We start from the raw sequence: 24624 nt of genomic DNA on the forward strand, positions 1-24624 counted from the left end.
TAAGGAAACAATAATAATAATAATAATAATAATAGATGGGTATTATGAACTAAACTATATAATAAAGTAGGAGGATATTTCCATTTATATTATTTTCTTTTAAAAATTATTATCACATGAATTTTCTCTTAACTTTAGTGGATCATTAATATTTATATATATATAAATATATAAACATGCATATAACTATATACAAAAAAAAAAGGAAAATAAACAAGAAAAAATAAACAATAATACATAAATAAATAAACTTAATAGGGAAAACATATATCCATATTTCTTTTCCTCTTTTTTTTTTTTTGGTATTTTCACTGAACAATTATGTATATTTAACAACAACCATTGACCGGTCAACAGTCGCTCCTCGACGTGAGATCCGCCAAAGAGCGCGGTTTCTTCACGGACAGAGCCTTCAGCTGTCGCAACTGATTCTGCGTGACCTGCATGGCGGAACCGTCCCCATTGGCCCCCAGGAATGAACGCACCTCGCTGAAGCTGATGTAGGACAGATCGATCTGCTCGATTCCCGCAGAGTTTTCACCGGTGGCGTTCGCTGCTGCTGCCGCTGATGTTGCTGCTCTGGGTCTCTTCGCTTGGACGCCAGCAGAAAGTTCACGTGATCTGCGTTTGTTTCTGGCAGGGCCCGAGGCCGGAAGCGCAGGAGACGACGCCGGTACCAAGGGAACACTTGCTGGACGCTTCGGCACCGGTATCACAGGAGCACTTGCCGGCCGCTTCAGCGCATCCTTCCTCTCATCCAATTTGATAAGCACAATTTTACCTCCTCCACTCTCCGAGGTATCGATAGTGATAACCTCACTGCTCGCATTATTCTCTTGCTGCGGCTCTTCCCCCGTCTCATCGTCCGAGTCCAAGCAGATGACTTCGTCGCAGGCGAGCGGATTCTGTGGCAACGTCTGTTGCCTTGACTGACCAATCTCCAAAATGTTTCGCTTTTTCATCAGCTCGTTTCTCCTGTTCCTCAATCTCTCCTTAACGTCGGCCAGTTCCCTGCACTTCGTCGATTCCGACGCGATGTGCGATCGCAACTGCAACATGCACTGCAAAACAAACTATCAATATCACAATGCATCTCTCTCTCTATTAATTCGTAATTTGTATAATTATACTCCTTACCCTATTCAACAGATCCATGTAGTGCAACTCGCACGCCTCCAGCATTTCGATCATGGTCTGCTTGAACACCGGATCGCACAGATCGTTGGACTCCAAACTGGATATGAGCTCTGAATTCTGATTCAGATTCGGATTATCGAACAGATAATTTGCAACATCGTTCATCTTCAATATTCCAAACAAGCCGACAATCTAAAATATGTCCATCAAAGTTATCAAATCTTACTTTTTATTTATATATTATTATAATAATACTTACACAGAGATGGGAAAAATACTTGGCATTGATAGTCTGTCGGCCCAGGGCAGTCATGTAATTCTGACTTTCGACGAGATTCACCACGATTTCGAAGGATTCCGGAACCATAATGAAGCTTGCTTTGATCTCACTGCAACGAAACATAATGTTTAATCTTTCAATTCTTGCAAACAACAACAACAAACTCACGTTTTCATCCACTGGATGGCATTGTTAATGTTCTTGAAGCATCGCCTGGAGATTTTCTCACCGGGCCAGTACACGTACTGCATGTTGTCCAATTTGTAGCCGTGCAAGAGACCGTCGTTGAAATTTACCTGAAACGCAACGGGCTCGGCGTCGTTGGGCAACATCAGATGGTTCGTCTTCATCAGATATTTCAGTCGCGTTTCGTACAGACTGTGCAAGTCTATGTGCAACTCCGGGCTTGCCGACACAGCAGCAGCAGATTTCGGTTCTTCGATTGCTGCGTTCGTTGGAGGTTTTGGAATCCGCACAATTTGCGGCATTAGGGTCAGAGTAGGTGTTGGTATTGGTTGGGTAGTAGACGTTGATGCTATCGGTTTCGGCGCCAAAGTGGGTAATGGTTTTAACGTAGTTGATGATATCTTCGGCGCCAGTTTTGGTAACGACTTTTGTATGGCTATTATCTGCGGTACGGGCCGTGCGCTCGATTGCGGTGAACAATTTACTTTTGTTAACTTCGGCGTTGGTACGGGCAAAGAAGACATTGCGGTCGATTTCGATCTCATCGTTGGCTTCAACAGAGGCATCACAATCTTCGATAACTTTGGTGCTGGCGATTGCGGAGACTTCGTGGTGGACGTTTTTTCCGTCTTCGGTGACTGCTTCGATGCAGACTCTTCTATCGTCTGGGCTACTTTCTCGTCGCAGATGTTCACCTTCAACACATTCGTTTTTAAGATTGACCTGGGCGAGCACGTCGGCATTTGCGGCGTGGGTGATGCCAGAAGCGGGAGCTGATCTTGCGTGAGATCTATGAAATCCGAGAGAATTGGTTTCGATGGCTGTTGTTGTTTGGGGCTTATCGTCAATAGTTTAGTAAATTTGTGCGGTGACATCGACGGTTTCGGCAATATCTCTTGAATATGTTTTGACGCGTTAATCATGTGCCGTTGTGACAACTGGTGGTTGTATTGTGTCCTCCGCACCTGATGATACCAACAACCATCTTCGGAGTCGAGCGAATCTGTGATCAGCTCATTGTTCGCGTTCGAATTGACCTTGTACACGTCGAGTTTCTCGTAGAACATGTACGGGCCGATGAAGAGAACGCTAGAGTATTTGGGATCGATGTAGATGCCGAACTCCTTGTGCGAATCGCTGAACGACATCGAATCTGTGTCTATGATCACAGTCTTGTTCGACTGCTTGGATAGTTTGAGGACTGCCTGTATGTCGCTCGACTTTATGCGATAGTTATTGCGGGCGAATGTCAACAGTTGGAACTTGGTGTTTGTCTGCAGCACGTACCATTTGCAGACGTCCTGCACGTTGGGGAGACATGCTATGTAGCCCATTTGTTCTCTGCTCGTCCATTTGCAAGGCAGTAGATATCTGCTTTGAAATATCCCGTGGGAGAAGATCACCTTGGGCTCTTCCTGTCTGGACGATGAAATCGTCGAAGTAGATGGAGGAAGAGGCGGCGGCGGCGGCGGTGACGACGCCTGTTGCTGCGAATCCACATTAATAGCAATACTTTTGGAATTATCACAAAGAGAGTCCACGTCAACGTCGACCACGACTAGATTCTCCTCTTTCTTAGAGTTCTTTGCGCAGATGCCGCAAATCTCCCAGTAGAGATTCGCCGTCTTCAAGATAACCAGTACGTCGTCGGGATTTTTACCACCGGGCGCCTCCTTTTCGTATATCCACTTGACCAAATCCAATTTTATCGGTGTATCCGCTGGCCGTGATTCGAACACCCGAATGTTCTCGAACCCGTTGATCGGTCGTTTCGTTGGCTCGGTGATAATATATTTGACTTTATTGGAAACGGGCGTCGCGTACCAGATTTGTATCAAGTTTTCTTCGAACTTATTCAGCAAGGACGACCACACGAACAGCATGAATTCGGACTTTTCTGGATTCTCACCCATGAGCTTCGCGAACTTCGCATTGATCAACGAACTGGGTTTGTACAGTCCGACGCTGCGTTTGTTCGGCGCAGACGAATGAAGCACCTTCGCTCTCTTTCGACGCTGTATCGCAAAGTCCTGCGCGAGTTGCTCACGCGTCTTCAGGTTCTGCTTCCTTCTGCTCTTCAACTTCGACAATGGCTCAAACAAAGTCATGACACCTTCCGATTGCGTTTTTACGCTGGTTCTCTCGCATTTGTCCGTGACCTCGACCCACGCACCTAACATCACTCCGTCGGGTATTTCCTCCGGGACTAGCATCAGCTTTTTGATCAACTTTTTCTTGAAGACTTTAGTGCGATTCCTCACCGCATAATAATCGGTCGAGATGCCTTTGCTTCTTGCGCACGACAGCACATCTATTTTCTCTGCTACGGTCTTCTGCTCCTTCGTAGATTGTATACGATCCTGCAGCATCTCCTCGTCGCGATCGTTCGAATCCAAATTGAGCAACGCATCGAACGGTTCCAATATCGGCTTTGCTTTCGTGTACTCGGCCTCTCCCTTGCAGTGGCAATCGTACAGGTAGTGCTCCAAACAGTACGGTATAATCTGCGGCACCTCCAGACAGCACATTCGCACGTCGCATCGTTTCGTGGCCTTTTTATCGTTCGATTCCCTCTCGAAATCCAATTCGCTCAACTCCAGATAATCCTTGTACTTTTTGGGCACCTTTAAACTCCGTTTCTTGCGATCGATGTTGTCGCCGACGACTATCGTCTGATTGTACGCTTGGATGACGGTCTGCGTGAATTCCTTTTCAACGCGCGCCAAATTCTTTTTCGCTTCATTCTGCAGCCGACTGACTGTCGTATCGGATAGGATGTCGGTGCCGGGCGGAACCAGAACTTTCAGCGAATTCGTATGGTTCTTCTTGAATTTGCACGTACACTCGAACATGCACTTGCTCTCGCCGCAATGGTCGGATGGTATCGCCACGCTGCTCAGACTGCGGCACACGCAGCCCAACTTACAGTACTCGTTCGGACAGTCCACCGGCTTTTCATCTTTCTCCTCGATGTTAACCTCGATGAACTTCACGTTCAACCGCTTCAGTTCGGAACTGGTTCGCTTCGTCGCCTTTTTGAAAAACTGCGTCCTTTTCGAAACCTTATTCGATGAACCGGCGTTATTCGTGCTATCAGTTAGAACTTCCACTCTGTCTGGATCTTCCTGTATTATGCTGCTCTCGATCTCCTTAATCTCCACGCAATTTAATAGATCTGCGACGACAGACTCGACCACCGAGTTCAATTCGCCTTGGTCGGTCGCATTCTCCGGCGTCTCTTCTGCTGCTTCTTTCTCCGTTTTCGCGATAGGCTCTTGGAGTAGTATATACTTTTGGTTGTGCTCGTAAGGAACTTTGAATTTGTACGTCTTTGGTTCTTTCTGGCGGGGTGGACACCGTAGAGCGGTCAATGCAAATTCGAGGCGCTCAGGTGTAATCTCGGAGCTATTATCGTAGTTTATAAATTGCCTTGCCCTTGGGTGCACTTCTTTGCCGAACTCCGGCGTCACGTGCAGCACTACTTGCGGCAACTCCTTGACGATCGGCTTCCAGTCTTTCGATTGTCCGACCACCAATGAGGCCTTCTTCGACAATGGACCTGGCCTATACTTCAATTGCGGCTTGACCTCCGTCTTGGCGTAAATCGACGGTTTCTTCTTCGGCATCTCCTCCAATTTCACCCTGTCCTCCGTCTTCATAGCAACTAAACTGTCGACTTTCGGCTTCTTGTACTTACGTATCGGAACGTATTTGTACATCTTCTTGGATCGTTCATTGTTTAGGTACACGTTTTTCTTATACTTGGTCGGCACTCTATACTTTTTTCCTCTATAATAGATCGTACTGTAAATCAATCCAGAATCGTCTGGCGGTGGAGGCGGCGCCGGTGTCGGAGCAGATACCTGTTGCTGATTTTTCAGTTTTTTAGATTTCTTCTCCAGCTCACCGGTTTCCAGCAGCTTTCGCTTCTCGGCCAGCGTTCTCGGTTTGAATCCGTTGATCTCTTTTTTCTGCTGCGGCTGTTCCTCTGCGCTCTTAACCTCAGTTTTCTTCTTCTTCGACTCCACTTCCAAACGTGGAATGTTGATGACAGTATCGTCGAGCAGGTTTATAGAGTCACGATTGCTCGACTTCAGGTTGGGTACGTTGTAGCTGATTTTGAGATCCTTCTGCTGGTCGAGGAATCCGTCTAAATTATTGCTGGCGAAGACGTTAGCGATCTGCGGCGGCTGCGATGTATCGGTTTCGTAACTGCACGACGGCTGAGGATCTTCCAGGTTCTTGTCGACATCGTAACTGCATGAAGCTGTTGGAGACGGGGAGCGCGATTTTATGGGTTCTTCCTTGATGAGTACTGGCGGCTTATCGTCCAAAGGCGGCGCATCGAAAATTATCTTTTTCCGGCGCCATCCTTTGATTTGTTTGTAATCTTTCGTCTTCGTCAAACTGATCATCCGGCTAGCGAGGGAATCATTCAACACCTGGTGATTGGACATCGTCGGTGAATCCCTACTAATAACATCGACTTTCTTGGAACCGCTGCTAACTTGGCCAATCGATGTTGAATTGTTCGCAATTGAATCGTCTTCGCTCTTCTTGGGCATTCGCTGCTCGTAAAAGTTACTTACAGGGTACGCTGCAATGTCCACCAGAGGATCCTTTTTCATTCGCAACTGCTGAAGCTGATTCAATATTTGCTGGCGCATATCGCCGGACGGAACGGAATTATCAGTCTTAGTGTTCTCTTCAATATTGTCCGATTCCTTTCTCTCGATTGTAACGTCCGATTCCGTTGTCTTCGCATTATCAAATGTAGAATTCGAATTGCTGTCATCATTTTGGGAATCATCATCGATGATTATCGTTGAGCTTGACCTCTCCTCATCGTCCATACAAACAAGACGTTCAAGTAGATTTGATGAATTCGAACTGTTCTCCTTTGAATCCGAAGAACTGTAGTCTTCCCCAAGCTTAGGGCTGTCCACGCACATTTCATCGTCCAGAGCCATATGTATTGTGATGTTTTTTTTACCCGATTCCATAACTCGATCATCCAATTCTATTACCTCTTCTTCGATGCTGATCTCCCTCACCATCCGTTTCTCCGCGACCGGAGGAACATCGTCACTCCTCACCTCTTCACTGTCGTCACATACCTTATAGTTCAGACCGACGATTTCCGTCTGCACCTCCGTCTCTTCCGTTTCTTTATCTTCATCCTGCAACTCGTACGTGGACCCGTTCGTTTCTGCCGGCTTCCTCGGATCATTTGCCTGCAGATTCTTGTATTCGGATAACTTCTTGATCAGATCGTCCGCGCTCAGTCCGGTCGATGATAACAACAAAGCGATCTGCTCCATTCTAGTTCACAAATGTTAAGAATTTCTAAAACAAACACATAACAAATTCTTAATTATACATTTAAAATATTTCAATTATATTTAACTAACAGAAATAAAAATTAAATTAGAAACCCGTCCGCCGCCATGTTGCGCGCATATGTTACGCCACTGCTCATCCGTAATTGACTGTTAAGATTACATCAATAAGAAGAGCCAATTTTTATATTTATTAAAACAAAAGAAAATTCATATCATTTGTTTTAAAATGTGCAGAACAACGGCAATCTAGATATAAAGAAGTAATCGATTTAATTGCAATAGATTTCGTACGTGTATTGTGCGCGTATAATGAATGAATGAATGAAAATGGATTCATTGAATAGGCAGGCGCTGACGTTATTACGCTTTCAGTCAATTAATCGAATATTTTTTATTTCGAATCGAAAATAAATGAATCAATTTAAATATTAAGCAATTAGTTTAATTTCAATTTAGAGGTAAAGAGATTTCGCACTATCCGTCGGTTAACTATCATTACGAAACCCAGATGCGATATATGCAATAGATCGAACGTTTTAACACCACTATGTAGCACCGACAGTCTTCACTCATTTTTTTTTTAATGAAAATCACACTGAACAATAACTTAGTGAAAATACTCACGATCCATGGAATTTTGAAACAATTATTAACCTACAATCACCGTCGTCCACCATAACGTACTGTCAAAATAATACACATGACGCCCGTCGTCGCACGACTGGGGAAGGGTGGGGAGGATGACTGATAGAAGGATGAAGAAATAGTATCCTGTTGCAAGAGGAATTCAAGGACGAAGAAACAACACTAATCCTTTTCTTCTGCCTATCTTCAATTGCAACGCGTTGTCTGTTTTAAAATGAGACGTCGTTCGATCGATTACGTAACACGCCCGATGATTGCCGCACACTTAAACCTGAGATCGTTCTCAGGCTGTCAGACGCCATCTTGTACGTTTAGGTTTGCACGCCAAAATGGCCGCCGTTGCTTTCCACTGACAAAACAGATCGATACATTGACTTAAGTAACAATTCTCAATAACAATTCGTATTCAATTTACACATGGAACTAATCAAATTCGTACCCTGAATTCGCATTGTTTTGACAAAATGTAATCTGATATTGTGTAACTTAATATTATGTAAAACATACTTAAGATCTTTCTTTTGAGAAGCAACTGTCAATGTACTGACACGATGGTATTAAATTCACAATATGGCACTCAACAATAAAACGACTTAAATAATTAAATACCAAAAACGCATATAGAAGATTTATAAAAATGTACCAATATGTAGTTTTTGGTGAGCCATGTAAACATTTACTCATGTATTAACACTCAATGATGCATTACGTAATGACATATACAGGTCCGGCTCGTCCATAAGGGCCTAATCTAATCAAAATTTATGACTGCCGATGGTCGAAGTATGTACTTGTAATAACATTAAATGTGGTTGTTTTCCAGAGCCACGTAATCATAAATCAGGAGAAAATGTACGACGCCATTTTGAATTTAATAATAATAACAAATAAATGGAGGCCATTTTGATGCGCATTAGTTGAGTGGATCGAAATAATCGATTTAAACAATAATGCGAGGAAGTTAGATAAACTTAGGTTGATGGCGTCGTAGGTTTAGGCGTATCTAGGTATAGGTGATGTGTCAAGTGACATCATCATTCCTAAAGCCTAATGTCAAGAAGCTTTTTCCGTAAAGGTTAGGTTGACTGGTAAGACAGAATGCTCGTGATCAGACTTACTGTTGCATCACAGGTCGTAGATAATACAGCACTTAGTTAAGACTGCTTAGAAGAGATTCGATGAAAATGGTGGCGGTGGTTCACGAAAGCGAGTAAAGGCACGAATTTAGGCACCTCGACGATGATGATATCAGTACCGATTCGCGTCGTAATGGCGGCCCGAGGCGCTCTCGCTAATTCATCAATTACGTCTGCAAATTCTGATTTGTCATCGTTCAAATGTTAAACAAATCCTCGATCGCAGAGTCATCGAAACTCACAGCAACAATTGTAGAAAATCGAAGGAGCGATGACGAGCGCTAAACAGAAAGGGCACTTATTTGAAACGTCAACGGTGCGTGAGAGCAAAGGGGAAACCGATGGAAACGCGTTACGCGACCTGCGGTCACGTAGCGCACGCGAATTTCGAATTTGCCGCCATCATCGAGTGCAGCATCGACCGGGACCATCGTCTATTAACACAGACGACGCGATAACGAAATAAATCGCATCAAAGAAAACGATCGTGGCGAGAATCTGATAGGATTCACTTGTATGAATGATGTGAAAAAAAAAACACTCACCCGTTGCTCATCGATGGTTCTTTGCGAATTCGAAAAAAAAAAATACTCTTGCCCTACACAGACTATCTTATACTTCGATTGTTAAGCTGCGTAGACGCCTGACATGTCGCCAATATGGCGGACGGATGTTCCGTTTCCCACGAAGCGCGACTCCATCTCATTCGAATTTCGCACGACGCCGTATTAATCTGATCCAGTGCATCAAGTTCTTGAATCCGCGTTTCGAAAACCACCGAATCCCCGATTAATTGATCTATCGAATGCGAAAGCGCGCGAATCCGAAACGGAAATTTCGAAAACTAGCTTTGACGCGCGCCTCACTTATTTTTTTGTTTACGTTAACCTGCAAACGTCAAAGCTGGCTTTATCCGAAAACAAAAACAACAGTTGAAACAAACAACAACAACAACAACAAAAAAGTAGTTGTTTATGTCCAATTTCCAGATGGATTGCAGCGTGTGCGGGGACACCTTCGACTCTGCCTCAGGGTTATTGAAACATTACGCAGACTACGTTCGCAACGATCTTCTGAATGGTTCTGCAGAAACGCAATCACCAAGTGCTCACATCAAAGCTCAAGTAAATATTCCAAAATATGATAATATAATTGTTCACTTAACTGAATGAGTTTAGGTTAGCAGTTACGAGGATGTAGATTCAGGCTTCGAGGATGTGAATCCCATAGCATTGTGTCGGGTCACAATGAACACCAACATGCAGAATATGAAACCGTTCAAATGCAATTTGTGCAAATCCAGTTTTACGAAGAGGACTGCCCTGAGTAATCATAAAATTAAGAAACATAACAGGGCGTTGCCACAACTCAAACCCATCAAGTTTTTCAAGAGGAAATGAACTGTGTAAGTATTTCATAATCTATTACTTTACTTTTACTTTAGTCATTAAATGCTAAGACTGAATAATTTCATAACACTTCTATTATTAAACAAACAAGTATTAAGAAGTGAAGATTTGTTTTCTAAATTGTTCATCTGGTAGATTCCATGTCCAAATTACTTTTAACACTATATCTCCACCAAATTTTATGTATACCATATCTAGTCATACGTCTAGTGATACTTTGATACAAATTAATGATATAACATAAGTATTATATATATACAGAAAGTTGTTTTATCTCAAATATAATTTATTTTTTAATGTTCATTATAAACCGACAGGTCTGATTATTTGGATGAAATAATTCCAGGTCAATGAAACAATTAGGGCCAATAAAAATGTGTAAATTAATAATAGGTAGTAATTGTGTTTTCTATCAATATATTTTTATAATATCTTATATTAAATATATATATATAACTTCATTTTTTGTTTGTTTATAATATTGGTAACAGAAACAACTTTCACATTTTGTATATAAATTAAATCACATTACGTTTGTTTATCTTTTGTATAAAAAGGATTGACTTAGAATGTTTTTTTCTTTCTCTTTCCTTGTGCTCTTCGAACTGACTCGTTGAGAAATATTAATAATAATAATAATTTAAAAAAAAAAACATTATTTTCAAACAGGAAGTAGGCTATGTTTTCTTTTTTTTGTAATCCTTTTCTCGTCGTCCTTCACCTTCCAATTCTTTTTGGCAACTAAAATCTAGGAGATGATCGGGTCGATGGAAACTTTCTTATTGTCGAAGCTGCGTCCGTATTTCGTTTTCAGGCCCTCCACGAACAGTTCTTTCAGATTTTGCAGACACCTGTAAACAACAGACGATTAATTGTTTGATTTGTCTGTTGTTGTTTGATGCCTTACATCCTGTAGATGGGAGACATCCGGAACTTGGCGATGTCGTAGCTGGGCGAGTGCGGCTGATGCACGATGAACGCGTTGTGCATGACCAGAAACTCGTAATCCTGACATTCCAATTCCATGATGTGCGAGACTTTGTTCCAGCCGAAGCCCATAAATCTACCATCGTACTCGGTGACGTCCCTCCTGACAACCACGTACGGCTCAAAATCTGGCTCCCATTTCACCTGGAACAATAATGGGGGAAAAAATGAATGAAATTGCTTTTAAACTGTGTTGTTAATTACAGTGTACGGAGACTTTGCGTTCCTCCATCTGGTGTAGTTCGTTGGCGAATGACCCGAAGCCCACACGTCGAACCTGAACGTGAAGAGCGACTTGTTCTCGAGCATCTGCAGCAGTTCCACCTTGTTCCTGGGGAAGCGATTCCTGTACCTCTGCGACTCGAACGCCGGTATGATTAACGCCTTTTTGGTCAAGCCTTTCGGACTCGCCGAGAGCGTGTTGCGAATGACGTTGTACAGCCCGAACATCGGCAAGAAGTCGATGTCCGCGAGAAACACGTACGGAGTGTTCACGTTTCGAAGACCGACGTTCCTCAACATGTTTATCGGATGGTAGTCCTAAGGATCATGCAATTAGAATCAATAATCGATTTCATAGTTAAACTTACGCCGTTCTTGAAGACAGCGTGATATGCGATGTTCGTCCGCTCTTGCAGTATTTCCGAGTTCTCGAGGTACTTGTTGGCCTGCTGAAATTCCGGATCTGTCACGTACAGAGTTAAACTGATTGGACCTGCAATCAACCGGAAAGTCAAGGAGAGTTATTGCGTGTATTTGTCGAAGAACAATCCGTACCTTCCCAGTGCTTGGTGAGCTCCTCCACCATCTGCAGTCTGTCGTATGATAATTGTGCCACGAACGTAACGTCGTAATCAACTGGAATGTACTCGAAATTCCTGAAGAACAGCAACGTTCGCCATTTGTTTAACGTGCCTTTGGTGAAGTCGTCGCACACGTCTCGCTGATTTTGCTGGATTATTGTTGTTTTGAGAATGATAATAATTCGAATTATTTCACGTTGCAAACTCACCGAATTATCACCGGAAATGTTGTGACAATCGTAGAGGACGCTCCTCACCAAATCCCCGTTCATTTCCAGGAAAGTCTTGTAGATGCTGCGGAAGTACTCTCCATCGCGGTTGTTCACGTTGAACTTCTTCGGCGAATTCCAATGCACAACCTTTTTGCAATAACTTTAGTTTTTCTTTCTTGTTTCAGAGAGTGAGTACCGTTTTGTATACCTTGATTTTGTTATTTTTGTAGCAGCTTTCGCTGCGCGTGTGATCACTCAGTTGGGTGTTCCAGTAGCAAGGCACGTCGTAGACCAGATGCGGATACTGCTTCAGCACTGTGTTCATGATGTCCTGATCACCCAAAGAGGTGGAACCGTACATCAGAGCCGCCTTCTTGCTGACGCGCGTCCACAGCTTATCCCACTGCATGTTCCTCAACCTATCCAATCGGTATAGTATCACCCCCGTATTGTACCTAACCAACAAGGAATCAGTTTGTTTTTTAAAAACTTAATTACGCTTAATTAAGTTAATTTTACCCTCTGCCAATTGCAGGCCAGATTGTGCTCTTTTTGGATAGATAGAAATCACTCTCATTCTCCACCAAACCGATTGCCTGCAATAACAATCTATATTAGAATGATTGAAATCACATCATTGAGATCTTTACATGAAGGTAATCAAAGTTGTTGAAGAGCTGCCAAAGCTCATCGATGTCACTGGTGAAAATCAAATCGGTGTCCAGGATGATGATTTTCTCAACGTTGGGTAAAACTGTGGGGAAGAGCAGCTTCAGAAGGCCATAGATACCAGAGTAATGAGAGTTGGGCACCCATCGGATGTCAGGAAGATAATCATTCATATCATAAAAACTAACGGTGACTGAAAATAATTTGATTTAATCTAAAAGTAATTGTAATATTGTATTTGGTTACCTTGGGGAATGTCCCAGGTCTCGAACAGAGTCCTGAGAACTTTATCAGAGAACTTGTTGACAATCAGGTGAAAGTGCAGGGGTTTGTTCCTATGGAATAGAATGGATTTGAGCAGGGTCATCAAGTACAGGTTGGACTTGTGGCCGGAGCACACGAAGCCCACATGCATCGGTTCACATCTCCTGCTCCTGTTCGTGTCATTCAGTGGGGGCTCATCGGTGGCCAGACTGTTCCTCAGATCAGAGTAGAGCTTGTGCGCTTTGAACGAATCTCTCCTTCTGATTGAGCCATAACTGTTCTTGGAAACTGACGAAGAATGAAAGCAAACAGTCCTGAAGAAATACGAGTAGGTGAAGGTCACTCACCTGCCGCATATTCGAAAAGCGAAATTATGAATAGAATAATGCAAATGATGAGTATGGAAATTATCCCACGTCTAGCCATAAATACACAGCGGGCATGTCTCTTGATTCGAATCCTATCGGAGATTCGAACACCGGAACGAGGAAACAACAACAACACTTTCACTAAATCTTATTGACTAATCCAGTTGGCGCGCTCTCTCTCTCTTCGTTACGACGACGACGACTTCGTTTGTTTTCCAATCACGCTGAATTGATAATAAGACAATTGTTAATATCCCGTGGCAACGACGGCCATTGCCCCACTAAAAAACCCCCCACCCCAACCCCTATCACACAGCCTACTACCAGCAGCAAAGTTTAATACACGCAAACTCGTCAGAAAATCACGAATTTCAACTTTGAATATATAACAAAACCGTTATGAATTGCAGTTCTAAAAGTATCCAAAGTTAAAATATTAGAAGAATTACAACTTTTGTGAAAATCTTTTATCAAATAATTTATTAACTAATGATTTATTTATGAGGTAGCACATAAGAAATAAATATTCTACACTGAAGTCTCTTTGGTCGCAGCATCCGTTGTCTTCATCTTCTCCGCTTCCATCTCGATTTTCGATGCGATCTCCTCGTACTTCTTCTGCCTGTATTCCTTTTTGGCTTCGTCCAGCAGTACGTTGTGTATCAGATTCCTGTTGGATTGCGTGTCTGGTGTTACCGATGGAAACGGATTACCTACAAACGAAATACATTATAGCCGAACAATGCACAATGAGCGGAAACGATTTGCAATCACCTCTGAGTTCCAAAACTGCTTTCAAATTCTTGTCGCCTGGATAGGGTCTGGGCGCCTTGTACAACCTCGAGAAGGACACATTGTAGTTCTGGTAACGAGGAGCCAGCACCTTGAAGAGCTTGTGCACCAGCTGCTTCTCTGTCAGCCAGTAATCAGCCATTTCCATTGTGGTCTTGTGGCAGTCACCATATCTGATGGCATCGGAGATCAACTGGATGGAAATTCGTATAAGTTATTTTAGATTTTCGAATTTGTATGCATACCCTCTCCGCGTACATGCGAGCCTCATCGGCCCTGGGGTAGTTCAGTTCTATCCGTTCGTGTTTGATCAGAGCGGTCACCGTTTTCCTGAGTTTGTTCAGGCGCTCCTCGGGGCCCCCCGGATTCCTGAATTTTCTCAGGCGCGGATTCACCTTGATTCGCAACTGCGAGACCAGCTTTGAAACGTCCGCCTGATTCATTTTTATTTACTAATAATTACTGAAATTAAAGGTTATAAACTGCCAGTCTACAAATTGTAGGTTAGATTACGAGAAAAAGTCAAATTTATCGTTCGTGTTATGCAACCAACATAACCTTTATATTTGATTACAAAATTACAAGAGTCAATCAAAGATCTGTTACAGCCTGAATTTAATTTTAACAATACTTTTGGTTAAAGAAAACAAACAGAGTTGATTTAGTATTCTTTGTTAAAAATAGTTTTATTAACAAATGAGATGCAAAATTATTACATGAAATGTTGAAGACTCGTATTTTGTATTTGTGTTTTTTTTTTATTTTTTTTTTCGTGTATTATTAATACGATTAATAAGCGCGTAATGGTGAGAGGAGACGAGAAAATAAATGTGAATCTAAAATTAATAATAAATTAATTAATATCCTTGGGATCCCTGGTCGCCCATGGACCGGACGTCGTCAATCTTCAGGATCATCTTGACCAGTTGAGTGGCGAGGATCAGTTGTTGCCTCTTGGAGCGCACGGATTCGATGACGTGTTGCTCACGCATGTTCATGTTTCCGGTCTGCATGCAGTCGATGCCGAGGGCCGGGTCATTGGTGCTGGACTGTTTAGCCTTGACGTCGGCCAATGCGTGGACAGCGGAGAGACCGCTGTTCTCGGCCAGAGCCAATGGAATACTTTCGAGAGCCTCGGCGAATCCACGGAAGGCGTACTGCTCCAAGGAGGCCAACTGATCGGCCTGTGCGGCGACGTGAAGGCTGCACGAGATCTCGGCGGCACCGCCTCCGTAGACGACGCGAGGTTCTTTCACCAGACTCCTCACCACGCAGATGGCGTCGTGAAGACTCCTCTTGGCTTCGGCAACCAACATGGCGTTGCCGCCCCTCACCAGGATGGTGACGGCGCGCGAGTTCGAGCACTCTTCGATCACCAACATCTTGTCTTTGGTTGTGCCGAAGGACAGTTCCCTGACCAAACCGGCTTTGCCCAATTTCTCGGCCGTCAACTCCTCGAACCTGGGGACGATCCTGCCTCCGGTAGCGATGGCGATCAGCTCGATTTCTGGACCACCCACCCATCTGATGGCAGGCAAATGTTGCTGCAGCAGCATATGGTTCGCTTCGTCGTCGAAGCCCCATTGGCAGATGGCCAACGTGGTACCGGCATCCTTGACGTACTTCACCATCTCAGCGAACTTCTCCTGTTCGTACTTCCTCAATTCCTTGTAATCTTCGGTGCTGGAAACATCCAACTTATGCTTGGTCTTTGGCTTCGGTGGCTCAAACGGGCAGGTTAGGATGGCCAATTTTACATCCTTCAATTCCTTGGGCATTTGAGGATGCGACATGGTCTTATCGATGACCACACCCTTAACCAACAGAGTATCTTCCAAACGTCCACCAACCTTTCCTTCAACTTTGATGAGTTCAAAGTTGACATCTCTGTTCTCCAGATCGGCGACAGCGAGGACGGCCTGCACAGCGATCTCGGCCATCTGCCTGTGGCATTTGTTAATGATCTTCGAGCCCAAAGTGGTCTTGGCCACCTTAATCAAGGGTTCCACGTTGTCTGCGGACACTGGGAACAGCTCGGCGATCTTGTCCAGATGCTCGACGGCACGTTGACAGGCCAACTCGAAGCCGTCGGCGATCCTGATGGGGTGGATGCCCCTGTCCAGAAGAGTTCCGGCCTGCTCCAACAAGGCTCCAGCCAACACGACGACGCCGGTGGTTCCATCACCGATTTCATCGTCCTGCGATTGGGACAACTGCACAAGGAGTTTGCCCACCTCGTGTTCTACGTCCATCATCTTCAAAATCGTGGCTCCATCATTGGTTACCGTGACTTCGCCTAAAGAAGAACAAAAAATTGACAATTAAATCGATATAAAGGTAATGAAAGATGTTAACTTACCATCAGATGACACCATCATCTTGTCAAGACCTTTCGGTCCCAAAGATGTGCGCACCGTGTTGGCTATCTGTTTGCCAGCATTAATATGTGACTGGAAAGAAAAAAAACATTTTAAATTTAATTATAAAAGAATATCAAAACTGAAAGTAATTTACAAATTTACCTTCAATTATTCATAAACATTAAGATTTAATAATTATGTTAAAATTAACATTGATTCTCAAAAATATTGATAAATGGAATGATATAATTTACAAAGATTTGGATAAAAAATCAGTTTAGTAAATGTTGATGTTCACAATTAACTTTAATCACAAGAAATTGTACTATGAATCATTTTATAAAATGGTGATTTCAAAGATTATTCTAGAATAATGACCAAAGATGTTTTTTTAGTGAAATTAGTATCATATGACATCGAAACTATTGAAAACGACATGAAAATGTTAAGTTTAACAAAAACTACAATACAAGAATACAAATGACAGACTGTGATCAAGATTCTTCTGGAACTATTGACATTTCTCGCCCTTTGCCGAGAAAATGTGAATATTCACAAATATAATAGAGGAATTGAAACCAGGTGCTAAATACGTGTGGGATGTAACGATTTTTTTTTTGGTCGTCATTTAGAAAATCTCCATTTTTCTTCATCAGATTTTAACGAATTTTCTAATAAGAGTATGCAATTAACTGGAACTTGCAACGTTCCGTTTCAACGATCGGCGTTGGCACGAGTCAATCAATATCATCAGAGAGAATTGCAATTGTTTATAGATCATCTTCAGGGAGGTTTCCCGAAACTAACCTTCAATGCATCGAGTCCGGTCAATCTTTTCTGCTGATCCTGATCCCGGATGATAATGAAGGGCCTCCCATACTCATCGAACGTTATACTACCCGGCATCGCCGTCATTTTCACCAGATTTCACTTAAAAACGCGGATGTTCGAAGATTCTTTCCAAACTCAAAGCCCAGAAACCCCGTGACAATTGCTTCTTGGGCCGGGATAACAAACGAACTGCGCAAGCCCACCCTGCCCACTGACACATGATTTTATTTTCTTCATTTTTTAACAGAAAATACCCCTCGTCACGTCTACAATCAAGAGAAACCCTATCCGAATTCAATAAAATAAGTCATAAATATCGATCAATTCTGATTTAACTAAATTTATCATAATTTCTCGTTAAAATTGACCTGTTTATATGGTTGCAGACATTAAATTATCTTTGACAATTAGAATTGCAAGCAACTTTATTTACAACGTTACTACAGTTATTTCAGTTGTACAACAATTACATTTATTATTTGTATTTACATTGATAACTGAATTCCACTTATTATTTAATAGATGTTTCACTTTATTTCAGTAAATGTCTGCAAAACCACTGCTGTAATTTGTTTGGTCCTGACAGCTGTCACTTTAGTCAGCTGTTAAATAATAACAAATGCAATTCGAAGTTTAATATGCTTGAAAGTGTTTAATTAGGTGTTTAAATTGGAGTTTCGGTGCGAAATGGAGAAGAACGACATTAATTTCCATCCCATAATCAGCTCCATACAGAAGATCGCTCTGTACGAGACGAAATCAGTGAGTATAAATCTGTAAAATAGCACACTTGATCTACTGTGTATATATGTTGTTTTCAGCATTTCTATTTGGTTGGTTCGAACAACCTTCAGACAAGATTCAGTGTGCTGAAGATTGATAGGACAGAGCCAAGGGAGTTGATTATACATGATGATAAAGTTGAATGGACACAGCAGGAGATCCAAGATCTCATCAACATGATTGACTCTGGGAACAGGCATTGTCTGACCAATGTGACTTCTGCATTTGGAATAGTCGGTTTGTTTGATGAAAGGAGTTTTTAAGTGAAGAAAGTGGTAATGATGTTGACGATGTTTCAGGATTCATAAGGTTCCTGGAGGGCTACTACATAATTTTAGTGACAAGACGGACCCGAGTCGCGGTGATCGGGCATCACACCATATACAAGATCGAGCATACGTCGATGGTTTACATTCCGCACGATTCCGTTCGGCTTTTGCATCCCGACGAGCCGCGATACTTGAAGATGTTTCAGGCCATAGATCTGTCCAGTAATTTTTACTTTAGGTAAGAAAAAGAAAAAGTTGTTTTGATGCAGGCTTTAATGAAATTCTTTTACATTCAGTTATAGTTACGATTTGACGCACACGCTGCAGCACAACCTGAGCTGCCCGAAGCGTATAATTCCGAACATTCTTGACGACAGTTTGTTTTTGGAGGAGAACGAACCGCTGAAGATTTACCCGCAGGAGAGCAAAAGCAAGTTGGACTTTGCGGTGCGTCCGAAGCCGAACAGGAAGTTCGTGTGGAATTCGCATCTGCTGAGCAAGGTGGAGAAGGTGTTGCATTCCGATTGGTTGCTGTATATTACGCACGGCTTCATCGGCCAATCGAATATGAGCGTTTTCGGTCGATCGATATACGTGACGCTGTTGGCTCGCAGATCGAGCAAGTACGCCGGCACCAGATTCTTGAAACGCGGTGCCAACTTTCAGGGCGACGTCGCCAACGAGGTCGAAACGGAGCAGATGGTCCACGATTCAGGCGTCTCCAGTTTGAATCAGAGCTACTTCACGTCGTTCGTGCAGATGCGCGGTTCAATACCCGGTCATTGGAAGCAGGACATGGGGAAGATGGTTGCGAAGCCGACGATCACCTTGGATCTGAACGATCCGTACGCGGAGACGGCCGGCGCTCATTTCAACGAACTCCTGAAGAGGTTCGGAGCGCCGATCGTCGTTCTCAATCTGGTCAAGAAGCGCGAGAAGAAGAAGCAGGAGCAACTGCTCAGCGACGAATTCAACGTCGCACTGAAATACCTGAATCAGTTCTTGCCGCCGGAGTTTCAGATACAGTACAAGACGTTCGATATGGCCAGGAAGAATAAAAGTAATTCCAACGTGATGGGTTCGTTGGCCGGCATCGCCAGATCCGCCATATCCAAGACCGGTTTCTTCCACAACCAACCCCATTACTATGCCCAAAAGCCACAGACGATCGTCGGTCAAACCAACACCAATTTGATGGTGAGTCCATCATACGTGTATATATTAATTTATAATTGTTTCGTGTGATTTCAGTCACGCAAGTACGGAAGCAAGAACGTTCCGAAGGTTGCGACGAGGGGCAGCCTGCAGACCGGTATAATTCGCACGAATTGCGTGGACTGTCTGGACCGCACGAACACGGCCCAATTTGCGATCGGTAAGTGCGTACTTGGTTACCAGCTATGCGCCCTTGGCATCCTGGATTCTCCGAACCTGGAATTCGACACGGACTGCGTGCGGATGCTCGAGAGTCTCTACGAGGATCACGGCGATACCTTGGCCCTCCAATACGGAGGATCGCAGCTGGTGCATCGTATCAAGACGTACAGGAAGACGGCGCCCTGGACGTCGCAGGGTAACGACATCATGCAGACGCTGAGCAGGTATTACAGCAACACGTTCTCGGATGCGGAGAAGCAGAACACGATCAATCTGTTCCTCGGTTTGTTCGTGCCCGATGAGAACAGACCGCAGATCTGGGACTACACCAGCGATTACTACTTCCACTTTAAGCCGCTCAACAGAGGTAATCTGTTGACGCAGTGGTGGGATCAGGATGTGTTCAAATCGCTGCCTTACTCGTACAACGATGCGACGAAGGCTTGCTCGGAGATCATCCAGGTGCAGAGCAAAGAGATCGAGATGATTGACGCTTACTCTGATTACCATCGACCCTATCAGCTGAGCGTTCTGAACGAGCTCTTTGCGTATAAAATCTGCAATTCTATTAGGGACTTTATGCCGAACTACACGAACAACTACAGTCCCTTCACCATCCGCATCCGGCCAGGAAGACGACGCGAGGAGACAACCAACAAATACGCAACGAAGAATCCTTCTCTGACCGGACAAAGTTCGACAAGCTCCACCACTTCGGGGACAAGGCATGCTCATTTCTTAACATTTCTCATGAATATATCATTAATAATTGACATTGAACATTCAAGCACCGATTCGAGCGACTGCAGTGACACCACCGATGATGAAACCAGCCTCAACACGAACGATTCCATCAGCCAAACCAAAGACATTCAAAACGAACTGATCACATTCGAGGGATTGTTCCCGAGCATGGGACAAGTCTATGGAACAGAAATAAGAAATCCGAAAGAAGCGGATCTTCTCTTATACAAAAGGTACATACTATATATGGATATTAATAGTTAATAAAAGTATGATTTAAATTTCCAATTAGGTATGTGATAACTGGGAGGAAGGCAACTAAACCATCAGCTATAACCAGTAGGAAAGTAGGTTTGAAACAGTGGAAGACGCAACCAATTACAGGTAGCAGTATGGAAGTTGATCCACCAAAGGTATCACCTGTATCCAGATCCATCTATGAAATGTATATAAACACTCCGATATGCGGCGGTTACCAACCGAACCCCAAAGACACGGACATTTACAACAACTACGTTAATTTTAAGATGTAACAAATAGGATTAATTAAATAAAACATAATGATGATATACTGATCAAATGCTCTTTAATGACCAAATATATTGATTATTTCGGCAAACGCTGATACTGCCGTATAATAATAAAAAATATGTAAGCGCGAGAACGTCTACTCGTCTACTTCAACTTCTTCTTTGGGCGCAAGTTGTTTGTGTGTCCACACTTCTTCTTGCGGCAGTTGGTGGCACGCGGGTGCAACCTGGCGTAGCACTTTCTGCAGATCATCTTGTCGCAGTTGTATTTCTGGGCCAAGATACGGAGGGATGGTTCGATGATACCACCACGGAGACGCAACACCAAGTGGAGGGTCGACTCCTTCTGGATGTTGTAGTCGGAGAGGGTGCGTCCATCCTCGAGCTGCTTACCGGCGAAGATCAAACGTTGCTGATCTGGGGGGATTCCCTCTTTGTCCTGGATCTTGGCCTTCACATTTTCGATAGTATCGGAGGGCTCGACCTCGAGGGTGATGGTCTTACCCGTTAGGGTTTTCACGAAAATTTGCATCCTACGAAAAAAGAGAACCACAAATTATTAACAAAAGAAAACTACAAATATACTGGGGGGTTACGGATAAATCGAATAGGTCAAGCAATCAGCGAAGCGACACGCACAGTAAACTTAACCTCACTTCAACCACTGTTTGGGGTTTCGGCGAGATTTAACGTTTTTTTTCACCGGATTTTACAATCCCACGAATTACCGATGGGCCTTGTCCAGTTGCTTGCTGTTTGCCGTTCGATTTAGAACGAAAGGGACGCTATTTTAGGAGGAATTTGCAAAAATCACTTACTTTCAACGTGCTCGGTGCACTTTCTACTGGAAAAGAAAAATGACAGCCGAATGTTTTCCCAACACTCTGCAAAATGGCGGCTAGATCCGTTTCGCAGCGAGGCGGCAATTTCAAAAACTAACCGTACCGGAAGCAACGGCAGAATTTTTTATTCAAAATAATACACAGAAAAGACAATTACTTGTGGTAATTTTAATCTTATCAATTAGACTTAATGACTGGTATTACTGCTTGATTTCTTATTAGATTTTTTGAAATATCCGTCTTCACACTGTACACAAGAATTTAATAAAAGTTGAAATGAAAGTTTACTAATTGACAATAATATTTAGTATATTAATGAAAATAAATGATTTCCATAAAATTCTTCAACAAATATATTAACTTAAAATAAAAACATTTAAGTATATGAAGTTGCCTATGTTATTTTTTACATAATAATTACATGAACAAGTTACAGCGACAAATGTTCAATAGATAATTTCAAAAAAAAAATATATAAGAATGTTACAATTAAAGTGCGTGCGCACACTTGAAAGTTTTAAACCTAAATATCATTGTGCAACTTTAATGAAACATTTCGAAAACTAATAATTTTGTTCTTAATTGAATTTGTTATTTCCTCAAGGTTTTAACGTTGATTTCTAAATAAACGAATGAGACGACGAAAAATATTGTATTTCAGAATTTATTTCTTTTTATATCAAAACAGAAGTTTGTATTTACACCATAAATTAATTAATTCAATTTTTATTTTCTTCTTTAATTTAATTTTCCTCTACGTTGGATATTCAATAGTGATGCTGGTACTCTGGCTGCTTCTCTTCCTCCAACTTCTTCTTGGGGAAGTAGGGGTTCTTCTCCGGGTCCAAGTTGAGTCTGAAAGTTGATTTGAAATGAAAGTTAGTAATTAAAATTGTAATAAAATCTTTTAATTATTACCTGTAATAGTTGACGGCCTGGTGGCAATCGACGTTGTACCACCAATCGCAGGCGAACTCCTTCTGGTTGAAGAGGGTGCCGTTGGTGCAGAGGAACGAAGCGCCTTGGTGACCCTCGCGACCGTCGTGGCAGACGTGGTAAGCCTTAAACAAAAGATGTCCCATTCAAAACAAATTCTCCATGGAAACGGATGAAACAGTAATTAAAAGAAACCATGGAAACGTTGCATCATCAATAAATTACGCATCGTTTCCATGAAGAAAAAATGAATTTATGAATTATTATTATACCTGGCAGCCGGTTTCTACGTTGGCGTACATTCCCGGATGCGCCGGAACATTGTGGCAGGAGAAGCTCGTCTCTGGTACGGAATGGTAGATGGGGTAGTCCACCCCTGGATGGCCGGGAATCTTGGAAAAATCTTGACCCTTCTCGTGCTCCCTCTTCGGTTTCTCAGCTACCAAATATTGCTGTTGCTGCAGCTGCTGCTGTTGATGATGACCGTAGTAATTGCCAACATCCTGTTTTAACCGAAGAAAAGATAATGTTTATAAAATATTTAAATATCAAACTGTCTTTGATTACAATTAGAGAGTAGAAGGCGTATGTCGGAAATGACGAGGAGTTTTCGAATGTGCGCAAATTGAAATTCAGAACAATTCTTAGAGAATGTAAAAGTAAATATTAACATCCGACTTTTATGCAAATGAAAATTGGCGACACAAATTCTTAAGCTACAAAAATCTAGGCTATTTATTGAAAATCAATGTAGAGAAACTTTCAAATTTGACAATTTGTGTTTTGTTCAAACAACAAGTTTGATCAAGTATGTATAGGAAATAATTGTTTTTTGTTTTGAAGATTGATTCGAATGATTGATTTTAAAGAAACTTACGATTTGGATGGCGCAGACGGAAAGCGCAAATGAAATAGCGAGCGTGATTCGCAACATGTTCGCGGCTCGGAACTTGGGTTCTCACTGAAAAACGCAGAGACGGAACAACGAACGTTCGTTGTTGCGTTTAGGCAAGGAAAACTTTGGCCCAAATTCGGAACCAGTTTTCGAATGAATGCTGCTGAACGCAACACGAAAAAAAAACCCCTTTCACTCGATTTATTGAACGCGAATTCAAACGTACAAAAACCCCCTCTGGCATTGTTACGTAAATCCAGATCACTTTCTCTATTCGTATGTGCCCGTGCTCTGACCTCAGTCGAACGAAATAATGTAACTAATGTGCGATTAAGAAATTAGTTGGGAAACAGGTGCAGAAACGATCATTTGACACTAAATAGAATGTGCGCAATTCCGTGCATTTGCCAGTAAAATCATTAGGAACTAATCAATTTTTCTAAATATAGAATTACAGTGATTTGTAAAAGAATTATCTGTAAAAATTGTGTTTCAAATGTATTTTATGTTTAACATATCAAGAATTCCAATATATAATTATTATTTGATTCTCATATGTTTTTAGACAAATGAAAACAAAGTTCAATAAATAAATAAATAAATTTAAAAGGAAACCTTCTATATTTATATAAAAATTCATATACAATTATTTCTATTTCCTACACAAAAAAAGGATCGTAGTTAACATAACATTCGACACAAATACGTAACAAGTATAACTAAAACCATGGAAACCAAAAGATACAATAATTAATAGAAACAAAACATGCTCGCTTTCTAAATTATCATAAAATGTTTTTCTTTCGTTTTTTTTTTAATTGTTCTGG

General features: G+C 42.3%; 8 protein-coding genes across 11 annotated transcripts; 2 read left to right on the forward strand and 6 right to left on the reverse strand.

Moving 5' to 3' along the window:
* Positions 1 to 264: 264 nt before the first annotated feature.
* LOC108558160 lies at positions 265 to 9349 on the reverse strand. Of its 4 annotated transcripts, none has more exons than XM_017914984.1 (5): positions 9272 to 9349; positions 1586 to 6949; positions 1397 to 1526; positions 1138 to 1329; positions 265 to 1073 (listed from the first exon to the last, which is right to left on the reverse strand). In XM_017914984.1, the coding sequence occupies exons 2-5, from the start codon at positions 6922 to 6924 to the stop codon at positions 351 to 353; spliced, it is 6384 nt and encodes a 2127-aa protein (XP_017770473.1). In that variant the 5' UTR covers positions 6925 to 6949; positions 9272 to 9349; the 3' UTR covers positions 265 to 350. The 4 variants fall into 4 exon arrangements, with proteins under 4 accessions (XP_017770473.1, XP_017770472.1, XP_017770474.1 ...); XM_017914983.1 differs by lacking the exon at positions 9272 to 9349 and adding an exon at positions 8709 to 9163; XM_017914985.1 differs by lacking the exon at positions 9272 to 9349 and adding an exon at positions 7570 to 7893 and having other exon boundaries at positions 265 to 1061.
* A 252-nt stretch (positions 9350 to 9601) lies between these two features.
* LOC108558167 (zinc finger protein sens-like) lies at positions 9602 to 10385 on the forward strand. The gene is made up of 2 exons (XM_017914992.1): positions 9602 to 9850; positions 9905 to 10385. Exons 1-2 carry the CDS (start codon positions 9701 to 9703, stop codon positions 10124 to 10126), a joined length of 372 nt encoding a protein of 123 aa, XP_017770481.1. The 5' UTR covers positions 9602 to 9700; the 3' UTR covers positions 10127 to 10385.
* Positions 10386 to 10621: 236 nt separating this feature from the next.
* On the reverse strand, positions 10622 to 13773 carry LOC108558162 (glycosyltransferase-like protein LARGE1). The gene is made up of 11 exons (XM_017914987.1): positions 13418 to 13773; positions 13053 to 13358; positions 12788 to 12999; positions 12657 to 12733; positions 12346 to 12592; positions 12135 to 12284; positions 11900 to 12074; positions 11713 to 11837; positions 11327 to 11662; positions 11043 to 11266; positions 10622 to 10986 (listed from the first exon to the last, which is right to left on the reverse strand). Exons 1-11 carry the CDS (start codon positions 13494 to 13496, stop codon positions 10884 to 10886), a joined length of 2034 nt encoding a protein of 677 aa, XP_017770476.1. The 5' UTR covers positions 13497 to 13773; the 3' UTR covers positions 10622 to 10883.
* Positions 13774 to 13913: 140 nt separating this feature from the next.
* LOC108558165 (39S ribosomal protein L17, mitochondrial) lies at positions 13914 to 14757 on the reverse strand. Its single transcript, XM_017914989.1, has 3 exons — positions 14476 to 14757; positions 14213 to 14423; positions 13914 to 14151 (listed from the first exon to the last, which is right to left on the reverse strand). The coding sequence occupies exons 1-3, from the start codon at positions 14671 to 14673 to the stop codon at positions 13967 to 13969; spliced, it is 594 nt and encodes a 197-aa protein (XP_017770478.1). The 5' UTR covers positions 14674 to 14757; the 3' UTR covers positions 13914 to 13966.
* Positions 14758 to 14934: 177 nt separating this feature from the next.
* Positions 14935 to 17620, reverse strand: LOC108558164 (T-complex protein 1 subunit epsilon). The gene is made up of 3 exons (XM_017914988.1): positions 17398 to 17620; positions 16590 to 16680; positions 14935 to 16526 (listed from the first exon to the last, which is right to left on the reverse strand). Exons 1-3 carry the CDS (start codon positions 17503 to 17505, stop codon positions 15088 to 15090), a joined length of 1638 nt encoding a protein of 545 aa, XP_017770477.1. The 5' UTR covers positions 17506 to 17620; the 3' UTR covers positions 14935 to 15087.
* Positions 17621 to 17929: 309 nt separating this feature from the next.
* LOC108558161 (polyphosphoinositide phosphatase) lies at positions 17930 to 21169 on the forward strand. The gene is made up of 7 exons (XM_017914986.1): positions 17930 to 18183; positions 18243 to 18441; positions 18504 to 18711; positions 18770 to 19670; positions 19725 to 20575; positions 20639 to 20827; positions 20887 to 21169. Exons 1-7 carry the CDS (start codon positions 18109 to 18111, stop codon positions 21125 to 21127), a joined length of 2664 nt encoding a protein of 887 aa, XP_017770475.1. The 5' UTR covers positions 17930 to 18108; the 3' UTR covers positions 21128 to 21169.
* Positions 21164 to 22022, reverse strand: LOC108558166 (ubiquitin-60S ribosomal protein L40). Its single transcript, XM_017914990.1, has 2 exons — positions 21943 to 22022; positions 21164 to 21657 (listed from the first exon to the last, which is right to left on the reverse strand). Exon 2 carries the CDS (start codon positions 21654 to 21656, stop codon positions 21270 to 21272), a length of 387 nt encoding a protein of 128 aa, XP_017770479.1. The 5' UTR covers position 21657; positions 21943 to 22022; the 3' UTR covers positions 21164 to 21269.
* Positions 22023 to 22722: 700 nt separating this feature from the next.
* On the reverse strand, positions 22723 to 24232 carry LOC108558159. Its single transcript, XM_017914981.1, has 4 exons — positions 23780 to 24232; positions 23175 to 23405; positions 22885 to 23027; positions 22723 to 22821 (listed from the first exon to the last, which is right to left on the reverse strand). Exons 1-4 carry the CDS (start codon positions 23834 to 23836, stop codon positions 22734 to 22736), a joined length of 519 nt encoding a protein of 172 aa, XP_017770470.1. The 5' UTR covers positions 23837 to 24232; the 3' UTR covers positions 22723 to 22733.
* Positions 24233 to 24624: the final 392 nt, after the last annotated feature.

Source organism: Nicrophorus vespilloides, unplaced genomic scaffold, assembly GCF_001412225.1.
Source record: "Nicrophorus vespilloides isolate i.1.1-1 unplaced genomic scaffold, Nicve_v1.0, whole genome shotgun sequence".
Lineage (NCBI taxonomy): Eukaryota > Metazoa > Arthropoda > Insecta > Coleoptera > Silphidae > Nicrophorus > Nicrophorus vespilloides.